The following is a 20,319-nucleotide window of genomic DNA, read 5'->3' as shown; positions in this document are numbered from 1 at the left end:
ACACACCCGCTCGGTCTCATTCCTACTTTCTACACATTGCTCTATTTGTGCGGTGTGTCTGATTAGCTAGAGCGTGCGAGCTGAGGTAGACCTGTGACTGGCAGGCAGCCAGAACTTAACTGAGTGAGGTATATATTTTATTTCAATCATTTGATTCAGGGTGATCTGATTCATTCAATACGGAAAGTGAATATAGTAGAGCAGCAGAGTAATGCAGTTGTTTCATTTAAAGGATCCACCGGTGAATGCTCCCTGTGCACATAGTTAATTGTATTGTAGCGTATATCACTGAAGCTGTTGGCACATAACTCCCCAAACAAGGCATGAACATCAAACATTTATGAGTAGAAACTGTGCTCTGATTCTTCTTTCTGATCACTTGGTGAGGCCTGGGTCACTCTAAAACGACGAGGCATGTAATATGTCATCTTTTTGCTGCTCCAGATAAGATATAAAAATACATGTCTTTTTTGTTTTTCTAAGGCATGGAGATCCATATTGGCAGAGACAGCTAAGATGTATCTAACAAGAGTCATGTGACCGACACAGCTACCAAAAGTGTCACTGGTGATCCATCTCTCCTATAGCTCTCATGTGAGCAGACCAACACCCACTGTCCTGCTCAACAATGCATTTCAATTTGTCTCTATTTATTTAGATTTTATATTAAAATCAAAAACTGAACGAGTTTCTTCTCATCAATACTGCTCTGAAGTAATACAAAAGAAGAGAGTCACATGACCTTTGTTACAGATACATCTCCATGCCTTAGAAAAATAAATACTGTACAACATCAGTGTGTTTTTCTGTCCTCACCAAATGTACAAATAAACAAAGACCCATGCCCATCACAGATATGGATTCTGAGGAATTGGTGTCTGATGCACAGTGACGAGTACCTCAGAGCTGTTTTAGACATAAACCCTACTTAAATAAATAAAGTACATCTGAGAGGAGTTTTATATTCAACGCAGATCAATTTAGTTAAACAGAGAACACACTATGACCCCATTTTCTCACACATGCACAAACACAAACGCAGTGGGGCTGCTGTGGCTTAGCGGTAGAGTGATTGTCTCTCAACCAGAAGGTCAGGGGTCCTGAAGTAGCAGATCCCCGGCTCCTGCAGTTAGTAGTCAGAAGACTAAATAAGCATTATACAAACTCAAGTCCATTTACCAGTATACATACAGTTCAAATGTCTTATAATGAATGGATAAAGGAGCATCTATTTAAATCACTGATGTGATCAGTTTCACAACTAACATACTTCACTATGTTAGCATACTACTCAATTTGAAGAGCCCTGTCCAATCACAGCACAGGCCATTCTCCTTATAATCAGACAATCAGACAGTGTGTTATATTTTATCTGCATACGGTTCAGGTTACTTCATGTTCCCATTAAATCCTTATGCAAGAATTAAATGTGTTTCAAGTCACAACAGATCTGAAATATTGAGGAGGAACTGCGCAGCAACCCCATAAATTTGTCAGACTAGAAAATTGGTGATAAATTTATGGTCTGCAGGAAAAGATGCGCGGCAGTTTTAATGGCATCTCTAATGCCATGTGTCGCTCTCCTTCACTGAACGGTCTTAACCTTGACTCTGACTCGGGTTTTTCCGAGCTTTTAGGTGTTTCCCCTGAGGATATCGCTGTCTGCTTCAGAAAGGTTGCATGAACATTTCAAATGAAGCGGATAAAGAGCAGTAATGGAAGGATATGTACAGCATGCAGCTTTAGCCTCTCTAGCAGAACGACCAATCTGAACAGCAGCAGAGATGTGGTACTTTTACTTTCCAATTGGACCAGCCAGAAGAAGTAAGCAAGATATGTTCCATCATTAATGTTTGTGCTAAACTGCCCTTTTTCAATTGTATTCTAAAATCCTTTTTGTGCCCACCTACCGCAAAATCCGGTGTATAAGACACACTTTTAATACCTATTTTTTCGTCTTAAAAGTTGGCTGCGTCTTATACACCGGTGCGACCAATATACCAATATAAAATACTGAAACACGCGCCGTCATTACAGCGGGTGCAGCAGCCACTAATTGCGACCTGATGCGATTAAAAACCCATCCCCATTCATTGTGTTTTGAAAGCTGAGTGCACGCTGTGCTGGGAAAGACGACGACACAGACCAGGCTGGCTGCACGACTTTTTTCACATCTTTTCTCCCTCACGAGGTCATAATCATGCATTATGAAAACAGTGGTATATTGTTCAGTAAATAAACCTTGTGGAGTGCTCTTTTGATTGAAAGAGTCCTATATTAAAGTTAAAGAGTGACCAGCGGAGTCGGGCATCGCGACTCGCAAGCTAGGAGTCTGTGCCTCACAACTTTCCCTGCAGGCTGAACACAAAATAAATCGTCACGCAGTAAGACAGTTTAAATTTTTTTTTCTATAACAGACCTTCAAAACTGTGCGGTTTATATTCCGGACTTGTTTTGTTTTTACAATAAAAGGCATTTATAATACTTTGTGTGTTTCAGAAAGCAACTTAAAGAGACGACTTGAGCCTAAGAAGTAGGGTTGTTTGTATTTAACAGTTTAAAGGTGATAAAATAGTCAAATTCAATAGTTGTTGGGCTTATATTTGAATATATATATAAATATTTTTTCAATATCTTATCTTTGCTTAAAGATGTTTGAAAAAAAAAAAAGAACACTGGTTGGTTCATTTTGTGAGCTAGAGGATGGAGGCAGTGTGAGACAAACAGGGGATATTTGGGGCAAGGAAACGGGTGTTAAATTGTCTTGTACTGGCATGCTGCAACTTTTGTGATTGTGATGATGTTTCCCCTTCTTTGAACAAAAAATAAGCAATTTATAAAAGCAAAGGAGGAAAAATTGCTGGATATACACAGGAGAAAGCTGCAGCTTTAACTGCAGCAGTATAGCTGCACAGCAGCAGAGACCTGGTAGGTTCTCCTTCCAATTTAAATCGACTGCTGAATTTGTCATGTGTTCGTGATTGGTGAAGTGAACAAACACGCAGCTGACTCAGACCTTTGGCTACTTGCCAGCTGTGCTGAGCCTGTGATACATTTTTATTAGTGACCTATCCCCATTTTGAATGGTCATGTTTGAACATTTACCATTCCACTATTGTCTTTGCAAATTGTTTTTGAGATTCAGAGAAAGAAAACTGGCAAGGATGATTGCTTCCATCCATCGCACAATGACATATCTCTCTGGGTTTAGAAATTACAACCAGTTTTAATGGTTCAAAAGCCTTTCAGTGCAAACAATGACATCCTTGAATAGCCTTCACTGAGGCTATGGCAACTGGGATAACAAGGCCAAGAGTTGATTAGCCCCGTTTACCCTGATAGCAGCTAATGTTGTCCAAAGTGACCCTGATGGATGAAATGAGTTTGAACCGACTGACCAAATGCTTTAGTAACTTCACAAATGGTTTGAGTTTGCCCAACATTCTCACTGCAGAGGATAAAAAAGAGATACGCATGAATAACTTTAGAAGCAATATATCAAAACATGCAGAAAAGACAGCTAATCCTCTCCACGGTAACAGTGTTAGTGTTACCAACATTCATTTTCTATTAAACCTTGAATGAAATATAATGTAAGTCTCTGAATTGGGTCATAGTATTTCAACCTATCACCAGTCTGAGACAAGAAATCAATTAGTTGTCTGACCAAAAATAACACTGCAACATTTTCATTAATCTAAAGTTGATTTTTTTCAGGAAAAAAATTCAAAATATTCTCTGCTTCCACATTCCCAGTCTGGAGGATATGCAATTTTCTTGCAATAGAGAACTCAACAATTTTAGGTTGTCAATCAGATATAGATCATCTCCTTTTGGTACTCCTTTTTTTTTTTTTTTTTTTTACTATTTTCTACCATCATTCTTGTCTTGTGTAGTCTTGTGTGAAAAATAACATGTACATTAGGGGAATTATTTCATTAAATGTACCCATTTGGTTGCAGACTCAGACAACCTAATTAAGTCGTTCAATACACAGTCTGAGAGGATGCAGGATGAGTTGCACATTAGTGTAACAGCAACCATTCAACACTTCTTCAACAGTGTTGTTAACATGTCTTTTAATGTCCTGTTATCCAACTAGTTCTCACCACAGCACACAGATTAAGACCACAAAGCATGCTCCTCCACCTCACAGACACCAAGAACCAAGCACTTTAAGTTTAAGCCGCTTTTTGAAAAACGATTACCACACCAGATGAAATGTATTCCAGCACACAAAGCAGGAATCCCCCAAGCCAATATTCACAAGACGACAACACAAATAACCCATAAAGGGAAGCTGCTGATTACTCATACAGAAGTCTTTAAATATATCATTTGCTGTAACAAGCAGCCTGTGCGTTGAAAGTTTATCCAAGGCCAGTGAAAATAGATCCGAGTCTAATCTCAGTTCTTGGACATGTCTTCAAAGACATGATTTAAGATTCAAAGATTTTATCATTAGGATCTTTTTTTATAGCTCTGACTCACTCAATGCTCTGAGGAAATCTTAATTGAAAAAATCTCTTCAGCATGAAGGAATGATTTCTAGAGAACAATTTAGTAAAAGTTCAAGGGTAAACATTATCCTAAGTAATCCTGAGTACTTACATTACCTCAAATTTTTCCATTTTATTTTTATTTTTTAATGTTATAGTTGTAACAGGACGTTTCTTGTCTTGACAGACACTGCATGTTTATCGTTGCCTTGGAAACACCAGATGTTGCGTCAAAGACCACTATGCGAGGAAACGGGAATTGCTACTGAAAGCTGCCGTACTGTTGCTGTTTGCGCTGCTGTGATAAAAACATTGTGTAAATAATACTTGGATATGTCGTCCGTAAACATATTCAGAGACATGTTGTCCATATTTATTCTGTCCATGGTCTAAATACAGTTAAATGTGCAACAGCCTAATTAAACCACCCACACAGAAGGTTTTCATACTGACAGAGCATAAAGTAGAATTTAAAATGCATAAACAGAGGTTATGTTTGAATGTCTGTCCTACTCACACACTTGTTGGAGAATAATGTTTGCAATTCCCTGTCCTGGTGGCAATTGTTTTGCAGCTTTAGTATCTTTTTCTTTCAGCCAGTCTGCAGTAATTGCAAAGTGATTACAGGTTCAGTCTGTAACCTTTCCCATTGAAACATAAATACCTTCCAGGATTAAAGAAGGTGCATGCAACGATGCTCCTCTCTCTGATTTACTTCAACTTTTATAGCCTCTGGAGGGAATTGGAGACGGTGACCTCGAGTGATCTACCTGTGTTTGAGGAAACTCTTGTAGCCACTCGCTCCCTGAAGACCTTGAAGTCTACCTGCCTTGATAACAAGCAAAGAGACAAGAAAGGCACCGGACAAGAACAAATCTTTATCTTAAAGAGTATCTTGAGACATTTTTCCTTCACAGGTACAAAGCCAACCAGTCATATTTGATCTGCAATTAGATAACTTCCTTTCCTGTTGCTGGGAATATTCTGGCTCGGTTTAGGCTGTCCAACAACTTCAATCAGGACCTCTTCATAGCCTTTGTGCTGCTTCCAACTCATTAAGTGTCATAATCAGACTTGGCTGCACAGCTGCCAAATGTTCCATCATCTCATCGCAGAGTCTGAATATGTGATGATGTCTTGGATGAGCTTAGCTGGTGAGATGTCAGGGATGTTCAGCTGGAGGATTTGTAGCAGGAAGCAGGCTAGTTATTTTCAACACCAGTTTCCTGTTTCTCCATAGAATCCAAAAACTAACCTCAGTGATTGAGCGCACTTCTGGGTGGGTGAAGAGCCCTTCAAACACTGAGAGCTTCCAAACACCAAATTCTCTTATTGTGGACCTCTGAGCTGTGGTGTGTATGTTGCGTGATCAACACCAGGTTTTACTGCATTGTAGGCCAAAGTGAGACTAGGAGATGACGTTGTTTTTGTGCAAATCACTTCTCTCGCTGTTAATTAAGATGCTTTTCCAATACATAATTCATGTTCTTAAAATCTTAAATCACCAAGTAAAATTAATAGCCTTCAGTTATTGTAACAACAGGGTCACGGTTTGTGGTTGGCCAGGTCAGTTAGGGGAGGCAGCCATGCTAAGGCGCTGAGGGGGCGGCTAATTATCAAAATAATTCCCCTTAAAGTCATCCTTTCTCTCCAGTTGTCCTTGTCTCCTCATCTCTTTCTCTCAAAGCTTTCAGGCTCCATTGTGTCAGCACTGTGCTTTGGCTGAATGAATGCAACTCTGTAAATGGCTGAGTAAAATAAACAGTGAGAGGTGATCAGTCGTTTTTTTAAGTCACTGCCTTGTTTTTACATTCATCCCATTTTTAAATACCTGACATCTTTAAGGTACTTAAAGTAAAGAACTCTGTTTTTCAAGCTAATCTATGTTAGCATCTGTCAGAGTTTATTCACCAGGTAATTAAGCACACCTAGCAAACACTAATGCCTGTTAACACCTCCATAAAGAATGCAATGTTCTGTTTTTTTGTTTTTAAGCAAACTGGTATAGAGAGCTGCTTTCTCAACTCTATGATTAGACATGAGGCTGAGTTTGTGGTGCCTGAAGCAAGCTGTCTAAATAGAAGTTTTTTTAATTTTATTTAGACAGCCTTCTTAGGCCAGAGAAACTTTCTCTTTTTAACCTTGCATTCGATACACAGCCAGCTGCGTCATGAGCGTAATCTGTCATGTACTTGGCACTACACGGCTGTGCACTACACATAATACCTCTAGAGGGCACATCAGAGAGATCAAGCCGAATGAAACTAACGAAAGTACAGGACGCACAAACATGGATACACTCAAGGAAGTTATTATTATGTCCATTCTAAGATCACACTAAGATAATATTAACAATCAATAATCAATAGTAACGTCAGATCAGCTCAGGCGACTGATGACCATGGACAGATCGCTCCAGGTTGTTTTCCTCCAAGCACTAATGTAACGTACCTGTACTTGTGTACATTTCATTTAGCAGATATCCATATCATGTAGTGGCAATGACACATCAATAGATGTTGACAATTTCAAACTTGATCTTATATATTTTTCTCCAGAACTTTCCGCCATTGTTTGTCTCTGTGTCATCTTTTTCAAAGCCTGTCTATCTCCACACCGCCCTTATCTTTCATCCGTATTGCATTAACAGTGAATGTACCAAACAGACGCAGGGGATGAAAGGCAGCCATTATTCGCATAATAAGTACAGTAGTAGTATATCTCCAGCCTTACACCTTAGGTGTACTGTACTAAAAGGTAACTGTTTGTGTTTTCAAACAGAGCATATTCAGATCGGAACAGAGTTTGGTTCATTTGAATAGTCTACAAAGTGGACACAACATACTGACAGTTGCATGGTTTCAAAGAAATAAACAACCAACGGAAAAACTAAATTTAAAGCCTACAGCTAGCTAAATCACTGACTCTGTCTATAATGTGTTGTATGTGTAGGAGGCAGCCTGGTGAAGATCCACATGGGAAATAACCTTTGGCAGAGGCTAAAAACGTTATGTGATATGTACATTTCTTTTTGGTTACATTTCAGAACTAAAAGACAGTAGATCAATATATTATGGCACTGTTGTGATGTTAGTCTGAAGTAATATGTGTAGGCTTGGAAGCTTAAATTGTATGTGATAAAGGGAGGAGGGGGGGTTAGGGAAATTAAGTTAGTCATTTAAGGACACGGATATTTCTTAAGGGTACAGATAACTCATTTAAGAGACCTAAATATCCCATCAATTTCCCATTGGATAACTGTCAGGCTGTATAATTGCTTGTCTTCACCTGAAAACGCAGACGACTGACAATTGTTCTGTCATTCAAAAACCTTGACAACATCCTGTGTTGCATTGATCGAACATGCCTGAGCTGCCTCAGGGGATGTCAGGCTCACGGTCTCTCTAAAGAAAAGTATCCATCTCCACGTCAAGGATCCCGTCCATCAATGTGTCTGTGTCTGTTCTTTGTTGTACCAATCAAAAAATATTGCACACAGTATAGCTTGGATAAAGGCAACTCCAAAACAGACTCCAAAACTATATAAATATTGAGCCTTGATCATACAGCACCAGCTGCACTCACTTGGGCATGTCATCAGGACACCCGTAGGTCCTGCTGCCTGGTAAGAGTCTGCATGGCTAAATTACCACACGAGCATCGGTCAGCGTGAAGGCAAAAGCAGCAGTTCAAAGCTCAGCTCAAGGCTTCACTGAGGATGTGCACCCGCTGGACGCTGCTTACCGTAACATCTGGCAGCTGAGTTTAAAGTCGAAAAAAGAGGAAAAGTAGACGGCAGCAAAAAAAAAAAAAAAAAGACACTTTAAGTGCACTTACTCAAACCTGAGTTTCTCAGATTGCACAGTGCCGCCATCAAAGAGATGTTGGACACAAGTTGCTCTGAGATTCACTGGACAGCAAAAGTCAAACTAGTGTGTGTGTGTGTGTGTGTGTGTGTGTGTGGGGGGGGGGGGGGAAGAGAGAAAGAGACAGACTTCATTTGACCTTTCTGCCTCTAGGTCTTTAAATGAATGTGGTCTCCATCTTTTGTGAATCCACCACCAAGTTTTCAAATCACACTTACAATAATAGAACACACATTAAATGGTAAATGGACTTGAGCTTGTTTAGCGCTTTTCTAGTCTTCTGACTACTCAAAGCACTTTTACACTGCAGATCACACCTACACATTCACACACTGATGGCAGAGGTTACAATGTAGTGAGACCATCAGAAGAAACTAATCCCAGTCATACACATTCCTACGCTGCCGCCGAAGCAGCTGGATCACGGTTAAGTGTCTTGCCCAATGACACAGCGGACATGTTGCTGCTGGAGCTGGGGATCGAACCTTCGCTGTTGAGAGACGACGACTCTACCAACTGAGTCACAGCCGCACATTACTACATGCTAACAACACAAGTGTTAGCACAAATTCATAATAAAAACCAAAGCTATGGAAAACCGTCAGATCTTCAGTCATTTTTCTGGCCCAAAGCTGCCACGAGCGAAAAAGACAGCAACGATAGTCTGTCCAAATTAACAGGTCGATTCACCTGGATTATAACAACGTCCAAAATTGCACAAATAGAGAGGCAACATTTTGGAATATTTCCAATGCATTTGTGAAATTTAGACAAGTTTGCCTGCCGTTTTTGATTCTTAAAAACAGGAAATTACCATTAATAGTGTGCTTAGGATTCCTATTTCCTGCAGTGACATCAAAACAGGAAGCAATATCCTTTGATTTTTACTATTCGATCATATCAAAAATTAAAATTTGTAATGATGACTAGCCTTGAAACATGTTTTTGGTTTGTTTTTTAGTTTTAATTTGAAGCCCACATAAATCCCAATATTCCACATGTGCTCCATATTTTGTAACATCTAAGCACATGTCATCACATCCTGGAAAATTGGATAATTCATGTGTTCAGTTCTTCAAGAGTGATCAAAATAAATCCCTTTTAATTTTAGAAGAAAAAAAAACTAAAATTATTATTATGACCTGCATTTTCAGTTATCTGAAACAAGTTGTTTTTGTTACCTCAAAAAAATGTACTGCAACATCTTATCCTGAAATTCACCATTTCCAAGAAACAAAAAACAATTGAGTCTTTGGATCTGAGAAATATTGATGTATGTGATGAAACAGAATGTACTGATAAATAATCCTTACCTCTTCAGCATAGGCGTCACAGAGTTTGTGTCCCGAGAGCAGCTTATTTTTCAAGCTCTTGTTCTGAAAAAGAGAGCAGAGAGAAAGAAGTGAATCCATTGGTTTCTGCCGTGTGTTCCGCACTACATGTTCCCGTAAAATTTCTCTCCGGTTTATAAAAAGAACTATTGACTCAGTAGGCCTCAGTTTCACCAGCAGGGCATTTGGCTGTCGAGGAGCTCTGACAGAAAGTGCTCGGTTGCCTCTTGATTTGAGACGAGGCCGTGGAGCAGACAGGAGTCCTGTCTAAGCGTCTGAAAGAGCACTCATGCTCACAGGCATCTGAAAGGTCAGACGTGAAGCTCGGGGCCAGACCCCAAGTGAACTTTAAACGTGATCAGTAAGGCTTTAAAATCAGTGAATGACAGTCGTTGGAGAGATGCCAAAGCAGGGGTCAGAGGGTCTTGTTGCATCGTGACATTTTAGATGCTCAATGCAGTTTTCTAAACAATATGGAAACCTAAGACTGATTAATGACTAAGTAAGCACAACAGTGTGGTACACATACATAACATCTTCATGGTAAGTTAAATGGGGACTTGAAACACTAGATATTGGAAAATGTCCTTCAAGGTACCACATAAAAACCTCAATAAAGAGCTTAAATCTCTTCTTCATTTCAAACATTTAAATTTTCACTTATTTTAAAATCATACCTCATCTTAAATATTCATGGTTATTCAGATATAGTGACAGAACCATATTGCCAAGTAAGTTTACACTTACAAATTGTTCTTGTTGATTTGATGTGAAAACACACAAACAGAAGTAACATAAAAACAAAAGGCAGGTATTACAGAGTGTTCCTTCTGTCTCGAAACTTAATTAAAGTTACTCTATAAACAATGTACAATACATTTTTTAGTGGAATGAAAGAGCAGTAGAGTTTTATGCAGGGACTTGCAAGATGTTCCCATGGAAGTGTGCAAAAGCAGTGTGGATAAAAGAGACAATGGGCATTGTACAGACACTATAGTCCAGTGTGCATTCATATAACGGTTAGGGCAGATGTAGAGGCTTGAAGTTAATAATGCAGAAAGGAAACAAGGACTGTATCCCCAAAACATGTCTGTGTTTCTTGCCTATAAACCCCTCTATTTCAGCCCTGCTCAGAACAGGCTGTTTCTGTGTCTGTAGCTTTAAATGCAAGTGAGCTGTGTCTGACCACGCCCCTCTGGAAGGGCTTGGGCAGTCTTGTAAACCATGCTGTATTGTTTACAGAAGAAAACTCAGAGGGCAGAACAAACTTTGCTGTTGGAGTGTCACCCACCTGGGTGAGGGGTTACTGGCCTTGTGATGTCACAAAGGTAAAATCTACAAACGGCCTGTTTGAGCACACATTTTACACACAAGTAGGGTTTGTAAAAAGGCTAGGGACACATATTAGTGTATTTTGCATAAAATGTGACCTTTAAGTCATAGTGACAGTCAAAGATTACTCACCAGGTTTCTGGCCAGAGGTTTAATTCAGAGACCATGATACCAAGATATTTAGGCCTCAGTAAAATGGACTACTATCTATTGAAAATAAAGTAATGGCACAGACAAGAGGGGGCATGTAAAGGCACAAGAGAATAGGACCTTAAAGCAATAACAGCATTCAAAGAGAAGGGATTTTCCTTTTTAATTGACAATGATCTGTTAGCAACATTGGCCACAAACCAACTTAATGGTCTGCCAAAAGTGCCCATCCAGATCTCAAGATGACCCAATAAAACAGCACAATGATCCATGACAAAAAGCTTGGCCGGGGTTTAAAAGAACCAAAATTGTACAGTCTCCTGCATTGGCAGTTAAGAGAAGGTCATTCGAGGCAGGATGTCTTCAGTGTGATTTAAAATGAGCCTGACTGTCGCAGAAATGTAATCACAGTGCAAAAAGTACAGCACGCGGTACAGTGTTCGGCAGTGAACACCACACAGTGCACCATTAATCAGAAAGTGTGCAACCAAAATGCAAAACTGGTATGATGCATGAGGCTGTTTTAGTGCATGCTTGGTTACTTTTACATGGGACAAATACGGATAGAGCAGGGGGGATGCATATATCCACACAAAAATGAAAACACACAACTGTGGAATTCACATCACGCGCACATGTACAGTAAATGTACTTTTAATGGTTTATACTGCAGCAAGCATCGAGCTTACAGCATGATTATACTGCTACTCTGAATATGTCACATCTAAGTTCCATGCATAAATAAGGAAGAAGTTACGCCTCAGTCGTCAAATCTTTGTAATCACATGCAGCTTCATGCAAAACATTCTAAGAAATTGCCTGCTTTCCAAAAAGGAGTTTTTACTGAGAGGCTGGGGATACATAAGGCAAATGTTTCACAGATCCCGAACACGTGTTGAGGGAAATGGGGCCTAAAATTGCTTCATTGGCTCAAGAAACCGAAAGATGGTCCCATAACTTTGGATAATGACGGGAAATAACCGCCACTGTTACCTAACTAAGCCGGGTGTCACTCCTGTTTTATCTAAAGAAACAAATGCAATTAGAGGCGACTTTATCATCGCAACCAGGGGAGATTTATTAACCTTTTTCACTGAATCAACAGCACATTTCTTAATGAGTTTATCAATGGGCTAATTACCTGTAGCTAAGGGTCTATTCTTCAAACCCACCCGGCAGTACTCAAGCGAGAGCAATGAATATTCATTCAGGAAAACCAAACCCTCTAATCAAACGAACAGAAATAGAAACCCTGCACAAGACGTCTGCTGCTGCTCTTCTTTTACAGTACAAACAGTACGGCAATACGACACAAACAAGTGCATGCAGCAACTCCTTTGCCACGCATGTTTTGCTTGTAACGGATTACAGTGTATGAGCTTAGAGTGCGATGTAACAGACTTTGAAACAGCGTGATGGCTGATGCCAGCAGGGGGGCTCCTGAGCGTCGCCAACGCTGTGGTGTTGCTGAGCTTTTTTTTTCTTTTTTTTTTTCCGAAGGCAGTAATCTTCTAACTGTGCCGAGAATGGACCAGAAAACCTTATCTCACTGTGGGCTATGTGGGAGGCAGCTCTGGGAAGAGCCACATGGGAGATGACGGCTGGAACAGGCTATAAAAAGTTCATCTCCATGCCAAAGAATGACAATGTGGGCAATAAGTCAGTCTTGGAGCATACAATTTCATTTCATTTACAAGAAGCAAGTGAAATCAAACATGATCTATTCGGAACATGTTTTTCAGAAAGATGTTTTTCCAATACCCCAGATTAGGAACAAAAATGTCACTGTCAGCTTAAATTTAAGAGAGCTAAAAGTTGAGAATGAATTACCACAATAGATGAGGGACAATTTGATCGACGTTTCTTTTGTGTTTGTGCATGATGGTTCAGAAAAAGCTCTTCTCTTCCCCCCCAGTTTCCATTAGTCAAAACTAAAAGTAGATCTAACAACACAGATTTGGGAATATTCATGAGTGCCGACAGCTATCTTCTTTTTGTACCTTTTTAACAGGCTGTGTTTTATTGCGCCACATTTCAGATACAGTAGGGAGTCTGTCTGTCTGTTAGTCTGCCCTTCACAATCAGTAGCAGTTGGTGCCATTCTGGCTCCACTGACAGTGAACTTTGTTTTCATCCACATGTAGCACGACTTGAAACAGCTATTATTGAAAACACAATATTGCCGTGAGCAATTACGGCTTATAAATGGTGCATTAAATTAATTTAGGTGAAGATAACACATTTGGCGATTATGTAGCTGTGCTCTGATGATAGATTTTGCTGCGCGATGTTGGAGACAGCTCAGTGTTATTAGGCGATAAGCCGGCTGTGAACCACAGGGACAGTTTGGGTACAGATGGAGAGGAGGAATGTACATCCACCAGCTGGCCTCTTGACATGAACATATAAATGATGTGGCCATCTCCACAATTCTCAATCTGTGTCAGGGCACAAAGTCACTGCATTAGAATTGAATACTGGATGACAATCATTCACAACGGAGCTGCAACTCTTAGTCACTCCATGATTTATTTGTTTATTTTCTTTAGCCATGCTAGCTTCACAGTTAGCATGGCCTCTTTGCCGGGTTAAAACACATTTCAAACTGTTCAATGTACTGCCATGGCATTTGATAAAAACATGAACGTTCCAAAGACAATGCATCCAACTTACTCTGTTGATCCCTGACTTTTTCTTTTGGATCCGCATGAGCTTGAAATTGTGTATTCACTAAAATATGGCACTATTTTTTATTTAACCTTGAGATCAAATAACCTCTTTTTCGAGCAAGGCCTGGCCAGCACTAACACTCAAACATATCCCTATGCATCTTTGTACAGACAATATATTACATTTTGCAAATTGTAATATCCTACCATACAGTATCTGCAAGTTGGCGTTTGCATTGTGAGTCTGTTTGCATCGTTGCTAAAGTGTTTCGCTTAAACGACTGCTACGCATACATGAAATGAGACGATTATTTATTGATCCCTCAGAGGAGACGTTTAAGAGTTGCAGCGACACAAGACAAGAAAGGCAAGAAGTGGGGAAATAGGCAAGTAAGTAAATGGAAAACAATAAGAATAGATAAACTAAATCACAGCAAGTGTTATACATCCTCACACAGCTGCTAGCCAGGCTCCAAACCCTAAATCCTGTCTCCACTCTGCATATATCATGACTAAATCAACCAAACGTCATCGAGAGGATTTCTTTCTTTGGAATCATTTCTTATTGTACGACTAAGTCAAGTGTTAAGACGTGTCGCTCCAGGCTGGGTGGCATCAAAAGTTTCTCGCCTCCACAAACGTCAAAACTTCAATAAGTCTCAAACCTTTTACTGTCACAAACAATCAGCGCATCATCAACATATTTGGCTGGTATTTGACAATTAACCTGGAAGTCTTTTTGGATTTTAATTTGCTTCTGCGTTACACTTTTAATTAAAAAGCAAACTTAAACTTCCAACATGGTCTTTAGGATTTAGGCTAACAATAATGTGATTTAGCAGGCTTTAAAAATAACCTACATGGTTCTCACATACAACACGTTCTTGTCTCTGTGTTATTCTTTTGCAATTCAATTTTCACTCCTACGCACACCTGTACAATGTGCAGTATACAGTACATACAGTACTGTGCATGCAGACCGAGCAGAGATAATGAGCTGGGAATGCTGTTGTTTTGAGAGCAGTGTGGTAAAACCGGCCGAGTATCAAAACCTCACCGTTTCACCTCCTCCTCCCTCTCCTGGCAGACAGGCCACTCTTTGAGGATGTGTAAAACTGGCAGCTGTCACAAAATGTGACGTTGTTTAGCCTCGGGAAATACTGAGAGTGAAAATGAGATCCTCTGGAGCTTATATGTCACAGAGCATTATGCTAAATTGGATACACAGAGCCACATATGTTGTAGCATGTTGCTCCCACAGCGCTGTCATGGGAGGAAAAAAAAGGAAAATTTACATGCTGCACATATTTTCCATTTTGAAAATGCAACAGCACACAATCCATCACTCATTCTCTCACACGGCTCTTGCTACTGATGCATGACAATCAGGAAGACCTGCTTCATCTATAAATCACACAAAGGAAATGTGCACAGTCTCAATGGTTGTATTAAGATTTATAATACACAATCATATCTGGTTTTCTCTTCCAAAAAAATGTTGAAATAAAGAATTCAAGTTATGTGAAATAAAATAGAAAGCCAACCAAATTTACAATTTTTTTTTTTACAAATTTACCAAAATTTGGGCTATCAGTCATCATTTGAAGGACATCTGCACTGCATGTCTATCTGGCTCAACCCACCAGAGTTATTTTCACACTTCATAAAGTGCTGATATGTCGACAGCCCCCAAGTGTTGATATTTACTGTCCATCTAGGTCAGCTTTCTCACTTCGCCACACATCAGCGTTGGATCCTTTTAGCCTTGTGATAACACATTTTATTATTTAATTCTGGTCAAAATGTTTCTCACATTAGCACCACCGAGTGTGAATGTGTAATTAGCTTTGCCAGCTTGCATATTTATTTCTTAAACCACTTCAATTCCCAGTGTGAATAAGGGGAAACCACCTCTTTGCATGCAGCTCTTTTCCTCTCTGCCTCTTCAAAGTTTAAACACATCATTTTAGGGGTGATGCAGACTTCACATATTTTACTTTCAACAAGTAGGGTCACCCTGGATATGGCGTGCACAGGGGCCTGACACCACTGAGGGGTGGCAGCAAGGAACTGTTGTCACAACATATTTCACTTTAAAAGGTCAATAAGCTTCATTGTGGAGACAGACTAAATTAAATGACAAGATGTGCCTGTGACATCACTGCTGTAATAGCTTTCACGTCTCAATTGTGAAAACAAGATTTCATGATTCATTTAAATTAAAGGCCAAAACAACCCGCGCTGGGTTGGAGCCATGGTTTAAAGTGGATGTCACCAAAAGCAACAGATTAAAAGAATTTCAATACATCCAGAACTCCTCTGCTCGTCTTCTCACAGACTCCTCCACTGGCTCCCCATCCCCCAGCGTATCCACTTCAAACTCTTCATCCTCACCCCCCCCTGCAGGAATAACAATCGGCCCAGGGGGGGACAGGGCCTTCTCCATTGTCGCTCCCACCCTCTAGAACTCTCTCCCAAAAAACATTAGAGACTCCCCAACACTCATTTCCTTCAAGGAATCCCTAAAAATTCACCTCTTCAACACTGCCTACAACCATTAACTCTCATCCTTTGTCTTTTTCATTACTTCTTTGTTGTTTTGTTCTCGTCATTTTTGTTTTGTCTTTGTTGTTATTCCTTGTTAAAGTGTCTTTGAGTATCTAGAACAGCGCAATATAAAACTAATTTACTATTATTATTATTATTATTATTAAGAGTGACATTTTTGTCTTAAAATGTGTTGGTTTAGTTCTTAGTGGACATTTGAATGATTTTATGTTTAGAAATACCTGAAAAGGGAATTTTGGCAAACTAATCTTTATAACAGGAGTATTAAGAGAAGATAGGCAAACTGGCTCTTCACTGATTTCCTGAATTGTCCTCTTCATGACCTACCAACTGGTGATTACCATCTTTAGATAGGTGTGATTGTCTTTAAACAGATGGTCTGCAATTGTTGTATTGTTGTATTGTTTTATATGTTCTCTGATGTATGGATACTGTAGGAGGGTTTTCTTTAAGAAGCAGTGTAAGCTTACTGTTGTGAGGGAACCATTAGCAGAATGTTTTCTCTCTGTAAACATGTATAAAAGGTTTCCTGAATCATAGCATATCATGTTCGTATTTCTCTTGAGAACTAGCAATTATCATATTTTTGGAAGAAATTTCAGTCACACAAGTGCCCAACATTAGTTGTAGCAGATGGCTGTTCTTTTGTCTTTAGATATTGAGACATTTGTTATGAATTGGCATTAAAAAAAATAAGGGTCGAGATAAAGACGGTGAAAAGTGGTCCAGAGTCTGTCATGGTTAATGTTATCCTTTCTTAGTCATGGAGGCAGAGACAGCTGTACCATTATCTGACTCTAACAATATGGTGCTCAAAATAAAAGAAAGCAGGTTGAGTTGATCACTGGAAACCCACACTTCATTGTGACTCACATTAAATGAAACATGAAAACATGTTGATAGTTGTTAAGTCACCGGTGTAGGGAAACACACAATAGAAGGCACTCGATGCACCAGTCTTACAAGATGGCACTGCAGACGGCGGCTTCAGTTTGCTGGTTCTCTGTGTTTTGACACACTTGAATTAAATTTAAATTTAAATTGAATCTCTTTTTATTGATGTATCTTTGTAATATGGGTACAGCCATTTTGCTGCATTTTTTAACTTTACTCATTCTATGTAATTGTCATGTTCTGAAACACCAAACTCATTTTGTATGCCTAAACCTTTATGACGGTAAAATCCAATTCTGACTCTGATGAATTTGAAATGTAGGATTTAAAAGATCACAGAAGCGTCTTTAAACCATAAGTCTAATTAGCACGGTCGCAGCGTCAGGAGTGATGCTCAGTACAAATGTAGCTAGAGAAAGAAAATTGTCATTCTTGCTTTTGAGATGTCAGTACAGATGGGTTTAGTAGACAGCAGTGATTTAACTGCTTTGTTGTGCCTCAGTATTCATCTTTACCAATTCCTTCCAGTTGGTTACATAAAATAATTGTATAATTATGAATTGTATAATATGTTCCATTGGCAAAGTTCCTGTTCTGCACAAAATACTTCCAAACACATGTTGCTGAAGGAATGGCAGTCTTCTTTTCATCACAGTTCTGCATGTAGTTTATTTAAATCATTATTCATGGAGCCACCTATAGGAGAGTCTACGACTGTCAAAATAAAACACACGGAGAACTACTTGAATCTACATAATCCTTTACTACAGGCTAATTAGAATTCATCTATAGTACATGTGCATCAAAAAAAGGCTGTTCATTAATCAGAATGGACTCAATGTCAGCTCAACTGTAAAACCCTAAAACTTAACGATGAATATATCAAAACAAATACTACACAGCAGGACCTCCCTTTCCCCAAGTCTCCATTTACACCCTTAAAAATAATAATCAGATAATTATGAATAGCAGAATTAGTTGTTGCTGACCTTTCTCCTGGGTCTTGGTCTGCCTTATAGGTCCCAAAATGCTTTGTAATAATGTGATAAAAAAACATATTTGGGGTCGTTCTACTTGACAGACTCTGTCATGTATTAATGATCAGACTCTATACAGACCATAATCAATTACAATCTCTGTCAGTACAATACGGCAGGCCTGACTGCTTTCCCACAGCTGGGGAAAAAATAAACTCCCATCACAAGAAAAACGTGGCGGGGCACTTACGTAGCTGTTGAACGCATCGTAAATAAATGATTTGCATTAGTAAAGCAAATGTTCAGTGTGGATAAGCTATTAAATATGACATATCCCCCAGACATCTGAGAGGGCCTTTGGCAGCTGGAGCTCAACACATCTTGGCAGCTCTGAAGGACTCTTTGGGTCAAAGGAGGGATTATGTGTAAGTGTAAAGATTGCTTTCTTGTCACTGTTTCATTGTACTAAAACATAATCATATGCAGTATGTAAACTGTACAGGTATGAAGGTTATCTAGTAGTTAAAAGATTGCCCCTGTCAGCCCCATTCATTTATCTGTGAGTTAAATATTGAACCTCTTTTACTCTCACAGTATAGTGAGTATATATAGTAAACCCACAAGGGTCTAAATGTAAGCAAAATACTGCAAGATCAAAGATGGATGTTATTCATGTTGTCAAGATCTCATAATCTAAAGCTTCAATCTGTGCCAAACATTAAGGAAACATCCTGAAGAGCAAGACATGAGCCAAAAACCTGTTAAAAGTCAGTTCCAATAAGACGTTTAGCCTCCTGGTTCGCTTTGTGGCCATTTATTCAGAATTATTTTAGAGTCACATTGACTCATGTGAAAAGCTGCTTTTTTAAAAACTCCCTCATATCGTCACTCATTTGTATATTATGTTGTAGATTCTCCACAAGGGGAAGATTTGTTGTTATTGTCCAACTTAACTTAATGCAGACATGTACCATGTTATCAAAAGAAACATATTACAGCTTATAATAACCATAGATGAAGATACAGTCGATCAATAACCCTTCAATATTCCAATCCAGCCAGCTCTCCCCTGGGTATGTCTTGGCTACAAATTACAAAATGTCAGCTCCTGTTGGGCCAGTATTTCAGCTTCACTTCTGCACAACGGAAGGAGACAGGACACATTGTCCATATTCATCGTCTATTCATCGTATCGTGCATGGTACGGGACATCTGGGCCTAGTGTGAGTGGGCCCTTACTTTAATTAAGGATCTGATTACTTCCTCGATAATGCTATTTGATTGTGGGGAAAATGGCCATAACTGAACATTTCACACACTTATGCAGCACAGAATGGAATACAGAAATAACTTTTCAGTCCTTTAAGAACTTTTGGAGTTAAGTCTAGATTCACCACTGTATCATTGTCATTCATGAGCTTTTGCTTTGATAGAAATATTGTCCACATCCTCATTTGACCTGACCAGACGCGTCAGATTAGTTTTTCTTTATAGATATTGCCTCTACCCATCCCTCATGAAATAGCTGTTGAGTAGTTGTGGTGTGTGCCTGACAAGGCTTCAGGCTATTTGGAGGAGAGAGATAAGATGAACTCCATTGATCCTCGCAGGGAAATTGGGAACGCCTGGCGTTTCAAAGAAGAGATTAAATATTCCATGTGAAGTAGTCGGAATTACTGTCAGCATTATAATGGAGCTGCAGCCCATGTCTGCTTTTACTCACTCACCTGAACACTAATAGTTCCTGGTCTCCTTATTCATCAGCATTCTGTGTATAACTTTAAGGTGGAAAAAAAGTGGCAGAGTAATCTAAAGAATCTGATTCTGAGAGTCAGTAATCATAAGCCTTGTTCACACTTAGACAAAACTCTTTAGTTGTCTTGGAAGTGTTTTGGGTGAGCTGCATGTGTGAATGCAAACAGCCACATTTTTCACTCCGACTTTATCCGTAGTTCCTCCAGGCAGCCCCTGAGAATTTTTTCTGCAGATAGTCTGATTGAGCCGTGAGAGCACAGCAGGATATAATCAGGAGA

At 39.4% G+C, this 20,319-nt stretch overlaps 1 protein-coding gene across 1 annotated transcript in view; it reads right to left on the bottom strand.

Annotated features, from left to right (window-relative positions):
* luzp2 (leucine zipper protein 2) overlaps positions 1-20,319 on the bottom strand; it is a 174,577-nt gene that overhangs the window by 36,436 nt on the left and 117,822 nt on the right. The window contains exon 6 of the mRNA XM_020643214.3: positions 9,679-9,741. Coding sequence (XP_020498870.2) covers positions 9,679-9,741 — 63 coding nt within the window. The remainder of the gene's footprint in view (positions 1-9,678; positions 9,742-20,319) is intronic.

The sequence above is a fragment of the Labrus bergylta genome, chromosome 3, assembly GCF_963930695.1.
Source record: "Labrus bergylta chromosome 3, fLabBer1.1, whole genome shotgun sequence".
In the NCBI taxonomy this organism is placed as follows: Eukaryota; Metazoa; Chordata; class Actinopteri; order Labriformes; family Labridae; genus Labrus; species Labrus bergylta.
This window is presented reverse-complemented; position numbering and strand designations above follow the sequence as displayed.